Source organism: Ruditapes philippinarum, unplaced genomic scaffold (assembly GCF_026571515.1).
Source record: "Ruditapes philippinarum isolate M1 unplaced genomic scaffold, ASM2657151v2 ctg6690_1_1_1_1, whole genome shotgun sequence".
Classification (NCBI taxonomy): Eukaryota; Metazoa; Mollusca; class Bivalvia; order Venerida; family Veneridae; genus Ruditapes; species Ruditapes philippinarum.
In genome coordinates this window covers 165,229-180,583 of record NW_026866599.1, presented here as the reverse complement: position 1 = coordinate 180,583, position 15,355 = coordinate 165,229, and the positions used below count along the sequence as shown (strand labels likewise).

Below are 15,355 nucleotides of genomic sequence, written 5' to 3'. Positions count from 1 at the left end.
AAATGTAAAGCATGAAAGCAAAAGTTTCTGCAAAATACTTTCTATGACATGCTTTAAAATGACACAGTATATCTCTTTGTCTTTCTATCTACTTTTGCAATTTATATGGATTGAGATAGACAGTACACAGGTAGGGGACTATAACATTGTCTGTTGCAAGCCCTTGTTTTTTCTGGAGTTTTTTCCCTTGAACTCTTTGTTTCGTCTACACGCCGATTTTACATAACATTTTTATAAGCACTCATAAAAAATGTATTGGTGCATATGTCCCCAACTTTTCAAATGAGTCATTTACTACGACGTAAAAGCAAATACATGAAGTTCAGTATTGTTTTCTGGTATCATAGTAATATTACTTTGCAGATTCGTGTTTGTATTTGACGGGTCTTCTTTGCACAATATAAGGCCCAAAGCCCTAAAATAGAGAAAATAAGACAGTCCAAAACGGCAAAATTGAAAATGTTGCAGGCTCGTTTTGATTGCGCATGTTCATTGGCGGCACTGTCAAGTGCAAACTACCGTTCACGCCCCCTAGCACCTGTTTAAGCAGAATTCAACATTTAATCATGACAAAGGTGAAATTTTGAATTTAGAATCATCCGAAGATGTCTTTAAACGGCGGTAATCATGGAACCCATGTATATAACCCATATAACCCAAGCAATATGTCCGCGAGATTCCTTCGTGCGATGGTCGTTTTTTGTACCGGCAATTTGTTCTTTCTGTATATAAAGTGTATCAATTTTCGTAAAAAATACCATTTTCTCGAGCCAACTGTGAAAACACCGTTTGTATGATCTCTTTGCAGATTCGTTTTTGTTTTGATCTGTTTTGAGTGTCTTTGCACAATATAATGCCCAAATCCCTAAACAAAGCAATATGTCCGCGAGATTTCCTCGTGTCATGGTCGTTTTTGTACCTGCGATTTGTTCATAAAGCGTATCAATTTTCGTAAAAGACAGCATTTTCTCGAGCAAACCGTGAAAACGCAATTTGTCTGACTGCTTTGTAGATTCGTTTTTGTATCATTTTGGAGGGTCTTCTTTACACAATATGAGGTCCAAAGCCCCAACCTAAGCGATATGTCCGCGATATTTCCGTGTGCCATGGTACTGGTAATTTGATCTTTGTGTATATAAAGTGTATCAACTTTTGTAAAACACACGATTTTCTCGAGCCAACTGTGAAAACAGAATTTGGCTGATTCCTTAAAAGGTTCGTTTTTGTATCAGTATCTGTCTTTTTTGCACAAAACCAGGCCCAAATCAATATGTCCGCGATATTTCCACTTGGCATGGTCGTTCTCTGTGCCGGCGCTTTGTTTTGTTTATTATTATATATAAAATGTATTAAATTTTTGTGAAAGATACCTTTTTCTCGAGCCAACCGTCAAAACGCAATTTGATTCCTTTGTAGATTCGTTTCCGTATCAGTTTGGGGTTTTCTTTGCACAATATAAGACCCAAAGTCCTAACCTAAGCTATATGTCCACGAGTTTTCGCATGTCCGCGAGTTTTTCGAACATGCGACCTTCAGAATAGGAGTCGGACACTTCTTTCATCATATGCTCCTGAAACGGTTATAGAATTATAGAAATTATAAACATTGTTTGCAGATGTGTATCCAGGTTTCAATAATGGGTATAATACGTACATATTCCAGTGAGTGTTTCAATAATGGGTATAATACGTACATATTCCAGTGAGTGTCTCAATAATGGATATAATACGTACATATTCCAGTGAGAGTTTCAATAATGGGTATAATACGTACATATTCCAGTGAATGTTTCAATAATGATTATAATACGTACATATACCAGTGAGTGTTTTAATAATCGGCATAATACGTACATTTTCCAGTGAGTGTTTCAATAATGGGTATAATACGTACATATTCCAGTGAATGTTTCAATATGGGTATAATACGTACATATACCAGTGAGTGTTTTAATAAACGGCATAATACGTACATTTTTCAGTGAGTGTTTCAATAATGGGTATAATACGTACATATTTCTGTGAGTGTTTCAATAATGGGTATAATACGTTCATATTCCAGTGAATGTTTCAATAATAGGTATAATACATATACGTATATACATATTCCAGTGAGTGTTTTAATAATAGGCATTATACGCGTACATATTCCAGTGAGTGTTTCAATAATGGGTATAATACGTACATATTCCAGTGAGTGTTTTGATAATGAGTATTATACGTACATATTTCAGTGAGTGTTTCAATAATGGGTATAATATGCACATATTCCAGTGAGTGTTTCAATATAATACGTACATATTCCAGTGAGTGTTCGGTATTTTACTAGTTTTCCAAAGACATCATGAATGAACTCGTTTACTAGCAAGACAAGACTATATTTATATAATCTAATTTAACAAGATCTTGGTCTGTGGATTGGTCTTGATTTTAATGCATTTTTCAACTGAAGATGATGTTAGAAACCCTGTCTTGACAATCAGCTTATGGTAACTGACAGTGTTACAATTTCTTTTGTAACATTTACTATCGAAATGTTTGAAATAGGATTGATTATATTGTTAAAGCGATTACTATAGATTAGTTAACTTAGATCTTCCTATCTGTATTTTTCTTATGCATTCTGTTATAACATGTTACCGACATTAAAGCGTACATTAAGAAATAAAAGCAAAATCAAAATTTAAAAAAAATGAATAATAAAAATACCATACAAATTTAATGCAAAATACAAGTTAGAAATGAAACAATATGCAAGAAACAAAGTTAAATACCCCCGCAAAGTTTTAAAAGCATTTATTTACCGTAATTTAATACTTTATTGTATCATAGTTTGGAGACCTTTCTGTTGAAAATGTGTCAGGGTTAAATCGTAAACATATACATGCACAGTGCGTTAATTGGAGTGCGGGTATTAGTTACCCGCACTCCAGAGCATGCCCATTGATTGGCTCATTTTTGCTGGGGTTTACATATTGTGACGGCAGAGAACGAGAAAGCGACAGATATGTCATATTCAGATGTTCGTTCATTGGTTCATTTTTGCCGGGGTTTCATATTGTGACAACAGGGAACGTGCTTTTATGTTTGACTATGATACAAAAGAGAAAGAACACCCAAACACTCGGCAATCTGATTAATACTCGGGGGCTACGCCCCCTCGTACAAATCAGATAGCCTCGTGTTTCGGTGCTCTTTCTATTACGAACCTAGGAGTTTTTTTTCCAAAATGCCCTAATTTGGCGATTTTGCAGATTTTGACGAAAATAAATATTGTCAGAATATTCAAATACATACATAGAAATAATTGTTCTATGCAGAATATTTATACCAATTTTCAAAGCGCTTTAATCGAAAACGAAGTCACAGCCAAGTTAAAAAAAACATGTATTTACCGTGGACCTGATTACGCCCGTTTGATTATTACGCGACACTGGACTGATCAATATGAAGGTAGCTCTTAGTTGGGTCGATTTCTGTTATAACAAGTGCTAAATGATGCAGAAGAAAGAAATAACCCTACAACTGTCCTAGAAGTAAAATATGAAATCTCATGAAATTCATTATATTTCATACTATATTCTAGATGAATACACTGATATAAAAAATCATAAAACTTCTTTTTTTCAAATTATGTACAAATGTTCTCGCATTCACACGTTTTTATCTGAATGAAAAAAGCAACAAAAAACATGCCCGCGTAATATCTAATCCGCCTTCATAATATGATAAAGTACGAATCCGCCCTTGCTGTTTATTTTGCACACGGCACGAATCCCGCGTTAAAGTGTCGTATTGAGCCAGTTGACAGCGGCGAATAGTTGAATAGTTTACGCTGAAAGGCTGTTACATTTATTCTCATAAAGTGAGGTTGGATTGATTTAAACAGATAAAAACATGCCTAAGTGTCCAAACTGTAATAAGGAAGTTTACTTCGGTAAGTCAGTAGTTAAATTTCTTTTTACAATATTTCAATGTTTTTAGGCGAAAGAAGGTTATAAACTGATAAATGTCTGTACTTTATAGGGAGAGATGCTGATATCAATCAATACAACATTATTCATGCAAACATATAGCTTGATAAACAATAAGATATTGCAATTATAAGATCAATAAAATATTCATATACAAGTAACATATTAAGCATTTATAATAAGTAAAAGATTCGTGTGTATTCTTCATCAAAATGATGGAAAAATAAAATGAGCAAGTATGTTGTTTATTAAACTCTTTACCTATCTATAAAGAGCTATGGTATGTTAAGAAAACATACATGTTATAAGGAAAGTATCCACGAAAACTTCAGTTCATACGTGTGTATATAAACAATGCATGCATTAAATTTTGTCATTTGACTCATATTAAGTGACTTAATGAATGGTTGTGATTTTCCTGGTCACAAATCGAACGAAACAAAGCTAAATAATTATAGAAACAATCATCAGGACTACAGTATTGTATCTGAAAAATATTGTAACATTATCTAATATTATATTTCCTCAATTCAAAATTAAATATGTGTAAATATATATTTCTACAAAGGAATGACTATACATGTATAAGTGACATCCGTGTATATGTAATAATAAATAAGTATGACAGGCCAAAGCTGCCGTAAATAAAGCTTGATCAATTGCACATCCGGGCAGTCTGACCAGTACATTAGCTGTCGTCTGCTCAGGTTTGTTTCTTTCAATTAAAACTTCTTCAAAATATGATCAAACTATGATAAATATAAATCCCCTAGTATACAAGTCAAGACAAGGCCTATGTACCCTTTTTTACTAAATCGGTTTACTAAAATGTTAAAGAAAAAAAACTTGAATATTATAATTATGTTATGCATAAGACCATAAATCGATCACCAATAACATGGTCTTAAAAAAAGAATATGATTAAAATAATTCGTGGGTGTGTTCGAGGCGAAACTTAATTTTGAAACAATTGCCATTTATTATTTACATATACCATGGCCTAAAATTCGCAATATAGTACAGTAGTATTTTAATTGCCATTTCCTGTGGGCGTGGCAGTTGCTGTAGTATCACTTTAGTTTTAAATATGTGTGTGTGTGTTTCTTAACTTATGAGTAAAATATAATCACCAAGCGCGACTCTCGTATCACTCAGTGAAGATATATGATAGTGTGATAAAATGTTTAACATTGTTTACAATTCATGGTTCAAGATGTTTACATATGAGCGAAAATTTGTAATGAAGATAAAAGTATAGTAATGGGCGGAAACTATATGACTCACTTTATGGATTTAATTTGATGTATGAGTAGTGAAAATTACATTTAACATTTGATTCAAGCACCTCTCCTCTACATGCATGTTGAAAAAAGGCCGTTATGTGTACTTTAACCTGGCCTATGGCTCAAGCTTCACACTACACACAAAAATAGTCCGTGCTCTGTTAAAAGCGGGGGAACCGTTAAACGGTTTCAGATTTTGCATAAATAATGCGCAGCTTGGATTGTAAATTCTGTAACTGTTATTTTATTTATGTTATGTCTAATTGTTTGAATCTTGTTTCCTCATCTAGGACAGCTGTTGCCCTTGAATTATTTTCCTGTAGTTATTCTAAAAGTATTAAAGCATATTATTCAGTAATTTTCATAAGTTTTATCTTTAAGCGAAATAGTTTCCGCCACATAGGTTATTACCAACACAAACTCACTCATGTATATCTAATTTAAGAAATTTATTCAGACGAATCTAATACTCCCAGCGTGAAATTCTCGTATAAGATACCGAATGTTGATGATCTATCACCTTTTCATAATATATTACTTTCTTAACAAAATAAATATACATAAAGATTGTAATATCATTAAAAAGGGCATGCATTGGCCATATGACATCGGGTTGAAAAAAATGTGCGCGACCATACGACCATTATAGGCACATGTATATCTCAGAAACTCATATTTTCTAATTCTTTAGAAATCTCAAACATGTGTTTGATAATGTTTTAATAATGGATTTAGAGCATGTTGGAAGTTTAACAACTGAAGAGAGTAGTCTGAGCGTGCAGTAATGTGTCGTTTAGGTAGGTAAACAAAGTATTACATTGACTTCCATACATAATACTTATTCACTTTATAGTTATACCAATTTTAAACAGAGCACAAGAATCAAAGTTAGTTCATATATGCGACAAAAACTTATTTTTTGAAAAATGTAAAAAGAAAAAAAATCAAGTTTTTGAGAAATGAAAGCATTTCTGAGGGATAATAGGCCTTTAATTATAATAATAATAGTCCTAGCGGAACATATTTATATAAACACACTCAGAGACCCTATAGGGGAAATCCGTTTTATTGAACATGATTATCATTAAATTTTAAACTTGAATTAAAATGGATTTCAAAAGAAAAGTGAATGTTTAATATTATCTGTATAAAGTTTTTATTAAAGTTTAAAAGTTCTATTCAACATATTATGATAAGAAATATCTTCAGTGAGAGAATCTGCTTCCCTGGTTAGTTAAAAAATAAAATAAAACAACAACAACATCAAAAACACAACAACAACAATAATTTATTGTTTGCCACTAAATGTTTAAAGGTGCATACAACAGTGCTGTTTATCGATAGTTGGTGTGGGAAGAAACTATTTTATTTTAAGCATAGCATAAAATCCGTTTGTGTTACCATGTGTGACAAATATTTGATTTATTGCAAAATCATCAGCTATTTCATTTACATCGTGATCTACATATTACTCATAGCTTCATGTATTTGATGTGTTAAACAAAATGGTTACATTACACTAGGTTTCCCCATATTACCTAAACACCTGTCACATGCTATGATACAATTAAAACGGCAGATTTGCATGAATGAAGCAGCAAAGCTGTCATGTCAGTAATATACGGAAGCCGGAAAGGAATATAATCGCACGAGGGAGCGAAGACTTCGTAAGATCTAATAGGCATTTTTTTTTTTAAACAAATGTAACAAACAAACAACTGAGGAGTACATGTACTTAAATCTCTCCTATCTCTATATTTAAGTGTTATAATATTTTGTTGATTGCAATGCTTATGAATTCTTTCATAGATAAATATGAGATAAATTTCACAGGTGGTATGCATTTAAGATAAAGAACTTTAGTTCACAACTAAGCTCGAATCTTTTCTGTTGTGCAACTGATGCCTGTAACGTAAGAAACATAGCAAGTGACTTAAATTAAGGGATTTTGATATACGATTAAGGTTGTCTTACTGTAATGGTTTCCCGCCAAAAAAGCTAACATCGGTCAATATCGTAGCAAATCGGTTATTTCCGGAACGTTATTTTTTTTCAAAATCCTCGGCATTAGATTATTTACAATCACTCATCCTTTATCACTATGTACTAAATGCCGGTTATAAACGGTTAAATATTTTGAATACGGAAGAATGATGTGAAAAATAACGTTCCGGAAATGACCGATTCATTACGATATTTGGCGATGTTAGAATATTTTGCGGGAAAGCATTACAGTAGGACTACCTTAAGACTCCAGGAAGGTACTACCGGTCTCAAGTTCATGTTCTTTTATGCCTTCACTTACTAATTTTACGGCTCTCAAGCGCTTCCGTATATTGTCTTAATGTATGCAGTAAAATATTAAATCAAAACATGTGCGCATTTATCACGTATCGTCTGCTTAGATCGTATGTCGTCTGCGAAGTCCTCAAATTATGATAAAGTTGAATTATAAAGGGCGTATCCATACGTAACTAACACCCACATCGATAGCAACATGATTTATAACCGAAACATAATACAATATTTATGTTGCTGTGTACGTTCAAAATCCATTTCCAATTTATCAAATAAACATTGAAAGGTTTATGTTGTGTTTATCGACAAACAAATTCACTCATGATAAATCGATATGAAGCGCGCATCTTAAAGGTATCTACATTATAAAATGTATCATCAATAACATTAACTCTCAGTCAAATATAGGCTTATTTGGAGACCATATTGACTGCAATGAATTTGAACCTGTACCGTGCTGAATTCACGTAGTTTATATACCAGGCTTTATTTTGGCACTGTTAGTTGTTAGTTTCAACCCTCAAATAAGGTAGATTTTAGGATTATGCGAAACACATGCATGTGCAGGCTGACCTGATTCTATATCTGGTGACATAGACATATCATTTTCGCAAATCTGCGATGCTCACAAAATTGCCTTCATCAGAGAAACAAAAATCATAAATACATGTTTAAACACCTGTCATTATCAGGGAAAAACTTTCATCAAAATCAATATCCATATCAGCTGGTAAGTGTGATCAAAGGTAATTTGATAAAAAAATATAATATCTGGCGTTGAAATTGAACAAAAAGCGAGACATTCATTAACAAGATTGCCATGGTAACGTTAAATTTAGTGTGAACTTGTTATCTTGTTTTGTCATCTAGAAATAATTGAATAATAAGATAATAAGATTCCAAACTTTTGCCCTTTGATTTGTAATACGTAGGAATATTGTTTCTCATTTCTAAACAATTTACTGTCTGTCGTCTGCTTATATTCTTGAATGTATTTCCTGATGCATTATTTAAACATGGTTTTGTCATTATTAAACAGTTATGAATAAAGCTGATTGTATTATAATACGAAACGTATACAAGTACGGGAATATTATGACCATGAATCATACTTTGCACCGCCTCCTCCGGGAAATTAACCGGTCTAAAAGATGGGTGGCAGCTATGTAAACCTCCCGCGTAAATCACCCAAGTGTTCTCATATTTTCTGGTCCTTAAGATGTTGAGTGCTAGGGAGCATATAAGATGTTAAAGTTTCCATAAATACATTCATTAAAACCTAGTCTACTTTGTTGTACATATATTCGTATATATATATTTGTTCGCATCGCCGTCGAGGGATCTCGTTTTTCCAGATTTGTTGAGCAAGGATTTTGGGAAGGACGTGGTCCACATGAGCGCAACATGATTTTGAGCTTCGGCTTAATCACCCCGTCCGTGCTTTGCCTTGTACCCTATCCATTTGTGTCCTGCTGGGCTCCTTGCCGGTGGTCATGTATTGGGACATGTGGGAGTTGCGTTCATTAAAAGCCGCCCTTCCTTGATGATCTTGTTTTTCATATCTAATACAATTGTTATTAATAATATTAACTTAATACATTTCATTATTGTTCTGCGTTATTTTGCAGCCGAGAAGGTGACGTCACTCGGTAAAGACTGGCACAGACCTTGTCTAAGATGTGAGAAATGCAAGAAGACGTTGACGTCTGGCTCACATGCTGAGGTAAATCCGTAGCCTTTATGTTTAACTTCAATAACACCCGTCTGTCAATAACGTATATCTATTTGTCCGTATTTGTATATCTTTGTTTTGTTAATAACACAATTGCGTTTTACATTTTTTAAAGATCCTCTATGTTGTGATCAAAGTGATAAACCACACTAAGTGAAATTATATATATGTACATAATTATGCAAATAAATTTTTTTTCAAACATCGAAGAGTATTTAAAATATGTACTGCAAATATCTGTGCATATTATTTGTTATCATTAAAATATATGCATTTATTTCTTATCGTAAAATTTGACTTAAACTTTATGGAAAATAAATTTTTTATTACCTCCTTTTATTTACATGAAATGTTAAATTCGGTTATATCTTTATAAATAATGTTTTTTTTTTTGAACCAACAATATTGATAAATCTTAATTAAAGCATCATATTTATGATTTAAAATCATAAAAGATTGTGTGCAGGATCTTTAAAAAGTAAGAATATTGGATAAGAATAATGACATTAAATGATAAATTAAATAACTGAATCAATAAATATAACACGGATATTTAAACAACATTTGAACATTTTAAAAGTATCTTCACGACAATAAAGGAAAACAAATTATAGGTCGTCTATAAAATTTAAATTTACGATTCTTGACAATTTATTCAGATTGTATCTATTGGTATAATTTTATGCAACCTCAAACTTTATGCGCCGTCTAGTAAATATGCATTTGTCCGTATAGCAATGGGGAAAATTTTAGACTTAATTTTGTGCATTTTTTTGTTTTAACAAAATCACATTGTTTTCAAATTTTCTAAACAAAAAAGCTTTTTCTGATGTACAACATGTCACAGAGCTTTAATGGATTAAAATAAACGTTTAACTGAAGTGATAGTGCCATGTTTGAATATCATATTCTTTTTATAATTATCTAATTTTATAACGTGCCAATGAGCCAGTCTATAGTCCATCGTTCTTAAACTTAACCGTTGAGAGAGGTAATGACATTTCAGTTCCCCTGGCATATCTTGATGATATATATATATCTATCAATTTATTCATATTTTTAACTATTAATTATTATTTGATATCACAGACAAATTTTTGCTATTTGTAAAATAACAGACAGTTCGTCCTCAAAATCATTCGAACATTATGCAATTCTCACCAATATTTAAATGGACCTATTCTCGGCATATATTGTCTTGAACTTATTTTAAGTTTACCAATCATTTTAATTTTACTTGTTATCCAATTTATTTTGCTTCGACCAGACGTTTTAGTCTTTGTCGCAATAGGCAAACATTTCAGAATTTCAGACACATACCATGATACCAAGAACATGGAGAAATTTACTAGTGCTTCGGATATTCAACTGTAATAGAGAACGATTTTCAATTCTGATTTTGTACATCACCTGTGACTGTTCACATCATTTGGCGGCGTCTTTAATGTGCAACATCACCATTTAACTTGTTAATAACTTTGGACGCCATTTATGTTTATATGTAAGCATTTCATATTTAATGTGTTTTGAAAAATAATTTCAGCATGATGGAAAGCCGTATTGTAATAATCCGTGCTATTCGGCAATGTTCGGCCCTGGAGGTAAGTAAAGTATTTAATATCCATAAAAGTATTAGTATTATTAATGCTTCTAGCTCCTGTTTTCGATAAGAAATATGTGGAGCTATTGGCATGAACCCCTTGTCTGCGTTAGTGTCAGAGTTGCTTAACCTTTTCGTTAAGTAAAAGGCCAATTGTCTCAGAAACTATAAAACCAATTCACTTCAAGCATGATGTACATGTTTAATTTCATAAAACGACACCATTTTAAAAGGACAGATAATCCTATTGTTTGCAAAGTTGTGCACCTTTTTTTCCTATCTTATATTCAACGATTCAGCACTGAGTAAATTGGAGCGCACTGTCCGCGGACAGGTCTTGATTTGCTAAGTGATGGTGCATACATTGCTAATTTGCAATGAAACAATACAATATTTATCCGATATTCATTTTGTGCTGTCAATTGTTACTCTTGATTTGATATCATATTGTAACAATTTAATCATGAAGATCTTTTGCCAGTTTTTCACTACATTGTTAAAGACTTATAATACTTTGACAATACCGTGGCAAACCTAAAGATCAAAGCGCAATAAAACTTAATATATATATTTATGACATACGTCAAAAGGCTTTTTCTGTTAAAAATATTAGAGAAATATTTTTACTTAATAGTTTTATATGATATATGTTTGAAAGTTTCAGACTCAATTTAGAAACAAAGTTTGCGGAAGTTCTTTTTGTTTGTTCGACAGAATTTTATTCCTATTTTATTTGTTGTATAAATAGATCTTTTGTACATTAAAATTTTGTTTTACACTGGAATATGTTAATACCATAAATTGCATTTGTTATAAGTATTAAACAAATTGTAAAGCTCAATAATTTAAACATATGAGGTTGCGATAAAAGGTCACATTTTAGTGATGTTTTAATCTAAAATCTTAAGTGTTCGAATTCTTGTATATGTATAAAACACATTTTAAGTGTAAGTATCATTTTACTAAACAGCTCATTTTTCTTCTTATAGGTTTTGGAAGAGGCGGAGCCGAAAGCTACACATTTGATAAAAAATGAGGATTTTTTAATCTTCTGGTTGACAAATGTTTAAGCATAATTATATACAACCCATTATAACAAATCTATCTTCAATTTAGAAATATTGCTATCATTAAATCTACAAATGTCTAAAGTGCAATTATATAAATTGAAACTAACCGTCAATAAAATGTTTAATTTGAAATATATATTGTTCTTTTATTCAAATAAAAAACCCAGTCATCAGAATGGCAAAGTTGCAGTCTTTGTTTCCTTTAAAGTTATAAACTTTAATTTGCCTTTCTTGTGCGGTGACACACTGGGCACCGGTCATATGCGTATTGTAAGTTTCGCTGAGTGTGTGATTGGATACTGTTTCCGCTCTGCTGCTAGAACTCTATTCTCTCCCTCGTTTTTTTCGTAATTTTCAGTTCTGAAAATGTCTATTTTAAAAGCAGTTACACAATTAAAGGAAGTAGCATTATTTCTATCGGTTGTGAATGAGTTTTTGACTCCATCACTATCTTATAAATGAGGAGACAGTAGGTTGTCTCTGCCCATGAGTGTGCCCCTCTATACGTTATTTCAGGCAATATACCTGAGTAGAACCACCGACATCCCGCAAGCTAGCTGGATAACTTTTTGACGTAAAATCCGACGACGCCTGCGCGGCTCGAACCTACAACGGTTAGAGGCTTGTGGTTTGAAGTCAACGACCTGAACAACTCATTTCAAATAAAAACAACAGCCATGAGGGGGAAATAATTCGATATGAATCTTTTATCAATGGACCTCACTTACTTTCAAAGAAGCATTTGTATAAAAAAATACAAATAGTATCCCATGCATAGGTTTTTTTTGCGGTAAAAAGGTCTAAGGTCAACAATTATTCACGTATATATCTACGATCCTGTCAAAATCCGTTAAGAAAAGTGTCCAGTGTGTCTAGTTCGTGAAGTGAATTATATTCACTAAATGAATAGTGTCAAGACGTAGTGAGTTATGTTCACTGAATAATAGTGTCCAGTGTGTCTTGTCCGTGTAGTGAGTTATGTTCACTGAATGAATAGTGTACATTGTGTCTTGTTCGTGTAGTGAGTTATGCTCACCGAATGAAAAGTGTCCAGCGTGTCTTGTTCGTGTAGTGAGTTATGTTCACTGAATAAATAGTGTCGAGTGTGCCTATCCGTGAAGTGAGTTATATTCACTAAATGAATAGTGTCCAGTGTGTCTTGTCCGTGTAGTGACTTATGTTCACTTAGTGAATAGTGTCCAGTGTGTCTTGTCCGTGTACTGAGTTATCTTCACTGAATGAATAGTGTCCAGTGTGTCTTGTCCATATAGTGAGTTTTATTCACTGAATGAATAGTGTCCAGTTTGTCTTGTCCGAGCAGTGAGTTATATTCACCGAATGAATAATGTCCAGTGTGTCTTGTCCATTTAGTGAGTGATATTCACCGAATGAATAGTGTGCAATGTGTCTTGTCCATGTACATGATGTAGTGAGTTATATTCACTGAATGAATAGTGTCCAAAGCGTCTTGTCCGTGTAGTGAGTTATGTTCACTGAATGAAAAGTGTCCAGTGTGTCTTGTCCGTGTAGTGAGTTATGTTAACTGAATGAATAGTTTCCAGGATGTCTTGTCCATGTAGTGAGCTATGTTCACTAAATGTATAGTGCCCTATGTGTATTGTCCGTGTGGTGAGATATGTGCACTAAATGAATAGTGTTCTATGTGTCTTGTCCATGTAGTTGAGTTATGTTTTCTGAATGAATAATGTCCAAAGTGTCTTGTACGTGTATTGAGTTATTTTTACTAAATGAATAGTGTCCTATGTGTCTTGTCCGTGTAGTGGGTTATGTTCACTGAATGAATAATGGTCTATGTGTCTTGTCCATGTAGTGAGTTATGTTCACTGAATGAATAATGTCAAGAGTGTCTTTTCAGTGTAGTGAGTTATTTTCACTAAATGAATAGTGTCCTATGTGTCTTGTCTATGTAGTGAATTATGTTTACTGAATGAATAATGTCCAGAGGATCTTGTCCGTGTAGTGAGTAATGTTCACTAAATGAATAGTGTCCAGAGTGTCTTGTCCGTGTAGGGAGTTATGTTCACTGAATGAATAATGTCCAAAGTGTCTTGTTCGTGTAGTGAGTTATGTTCACTGAATAAATTATGTCCAGAGTGTCTTGTCCGTGTAGTGAGTTATGTTCACTGAATGAATAATATCCAGAGTATATTGTCAATGTAGTGAGTTATGTTCACTAAATGAAATAGTGTCCTTTGTGTCTTGTCCGTGTAGTGAGTTATGTTCACTAAATGAATAGTGTCTTATGTGTCTTGTCCGTGTAGTGAGTTATGTTCACTTAATGAAAAGTGTCCTATATGTCTTCTCTGTGAAGTGAGTTATGTTCACTAAATGAATAGTGTCCAGGGTGTCTTGTGCATGTAGTGAGTTATGTTTACTGAATTAATAATGTCCAGAGTGTCTTGTCCATGTAGTGAGTTATATTCACTGATTGAAAAGTGAGTGCTCAGCGAATAATTTTGCTAATATAGTGCAGTTGTGTTCGCAATAGCTAACCATTAGATATAGAAAATACAGTAAACTTCACTTATAGCGAACACGGTTATAGCGAACTTCCGGTTATAAGGAACAATTTATTTTGGCCCGAATTTTGCCCTTCTTTATTTCATATAAAAATATACGGTTATAGCGAACACGGTTATAAGGAATTATCGCTTATAAGGAACTCATTTCTTAGTCCCAATTTAGTTAAAAGTGCATAAAATTACACTTTTATAACGAACTACAAATATCGTCTATTCGTAAATATATCCCGCATTTTCAACTTTCGTTTTCATTGGCACGGAATAAAACTCGCGGAATGTACCGTTTATTGTTGTATGTAATTCAATATATGAAAATGAATTTGTATAGAAGTATGTAATAGTTTTCTATTTAGAATATTTTTAGCTTGAGTTCTTGTCACAAAAATAAAACGGTAATTCCTTTTATTCTATAATTTCTTTTCTTTAATAGTTTGCTCGAGTAAAATAATTATCGGTTTTCAACATAATCACGCATGCTTGCAAACATAATCCATAGAAAACTACAAAGTATGCTTGATTGAAATGAAAAGAAATCTATATATTATTAGTTAAAGTCACCCTTAAAATATAATAGAAGATACTCAATATAAAAGGAAGAAAAATGGAAAATCTTGTTTTTTCTTATTGATTGAAAGAAAACGAAAAGCACAGTGCAGTGAGTTAAGAAACAAAATATGATGTTTATGAAAAATTGAGAAAGGGAGTAAAACTAAAACTGAAATAGCAAAGGATTTTCAAATTCCAAAATGTACGCTCTCGGGTATTGTGTCTAAAAAAGAAATAAATGATTAATTATTCTTAATCAAATGCTCTTAAAAATGGCGGACGATGTTTAACAATCAGTTCGTTATATGTA

At 32.7% G+C, this 15,355-nt stretch overlaps 1 protein-coding gene across 1 annotated transcript; it reads left to right on the top strand.

Annotated features, from left to right (window-relative positions):
• Positions 1-3,749: 3,749 nt before the first annotated feature.
• LOC132733017 (cysteine-rich protein 1-like) lies at positions 3,750-12,088 on the top strand. Its single transcript, XM_060719582.1, has 4 exons — positions 3,750-3,936; positions 9,183-9,277; positions 10,830-10,887; positions 11,876-12,088. Exons 1-4 carry the CDS (start codon positions 3,897-3,899, stop codon positions 11,920-11,922), a joined length of 240 nt encoding a protein of 79 aa, XP_060575565.1. The 5' UTR covers positions 3,750-3,896; the 3' UTR covers positions 11,923-12,088.
• The last annotated feature ends 3,267 nt before the right edge of the window (positions 12,089-15,355 follow it).

Bases quoted from the DNA above. Each gene is read 5' to 3' on its own strand.
- LOC132733017 (XM_060719582.1), top strand. From the start codon at position 3,897: ATGCCTAAGTGTCCAAACTGTAATAAGGAAGTTTACTTCG. The intron at 3,937-9,182 runs GTAAGTCAGTAG...GTTATTTTGCAG, and splicing joins TAATAAGGAAGTTTACTTCG to CCGAGAAGGTGACGTCACTC. The intron at 10,888-11,875 runs GTAAGTAAAGTA...TTCTTCTTATAG, and splicing joins GGCAATGTTCGGCCCTGGAG to GTTTTGGAAGAGGCGGAGCC.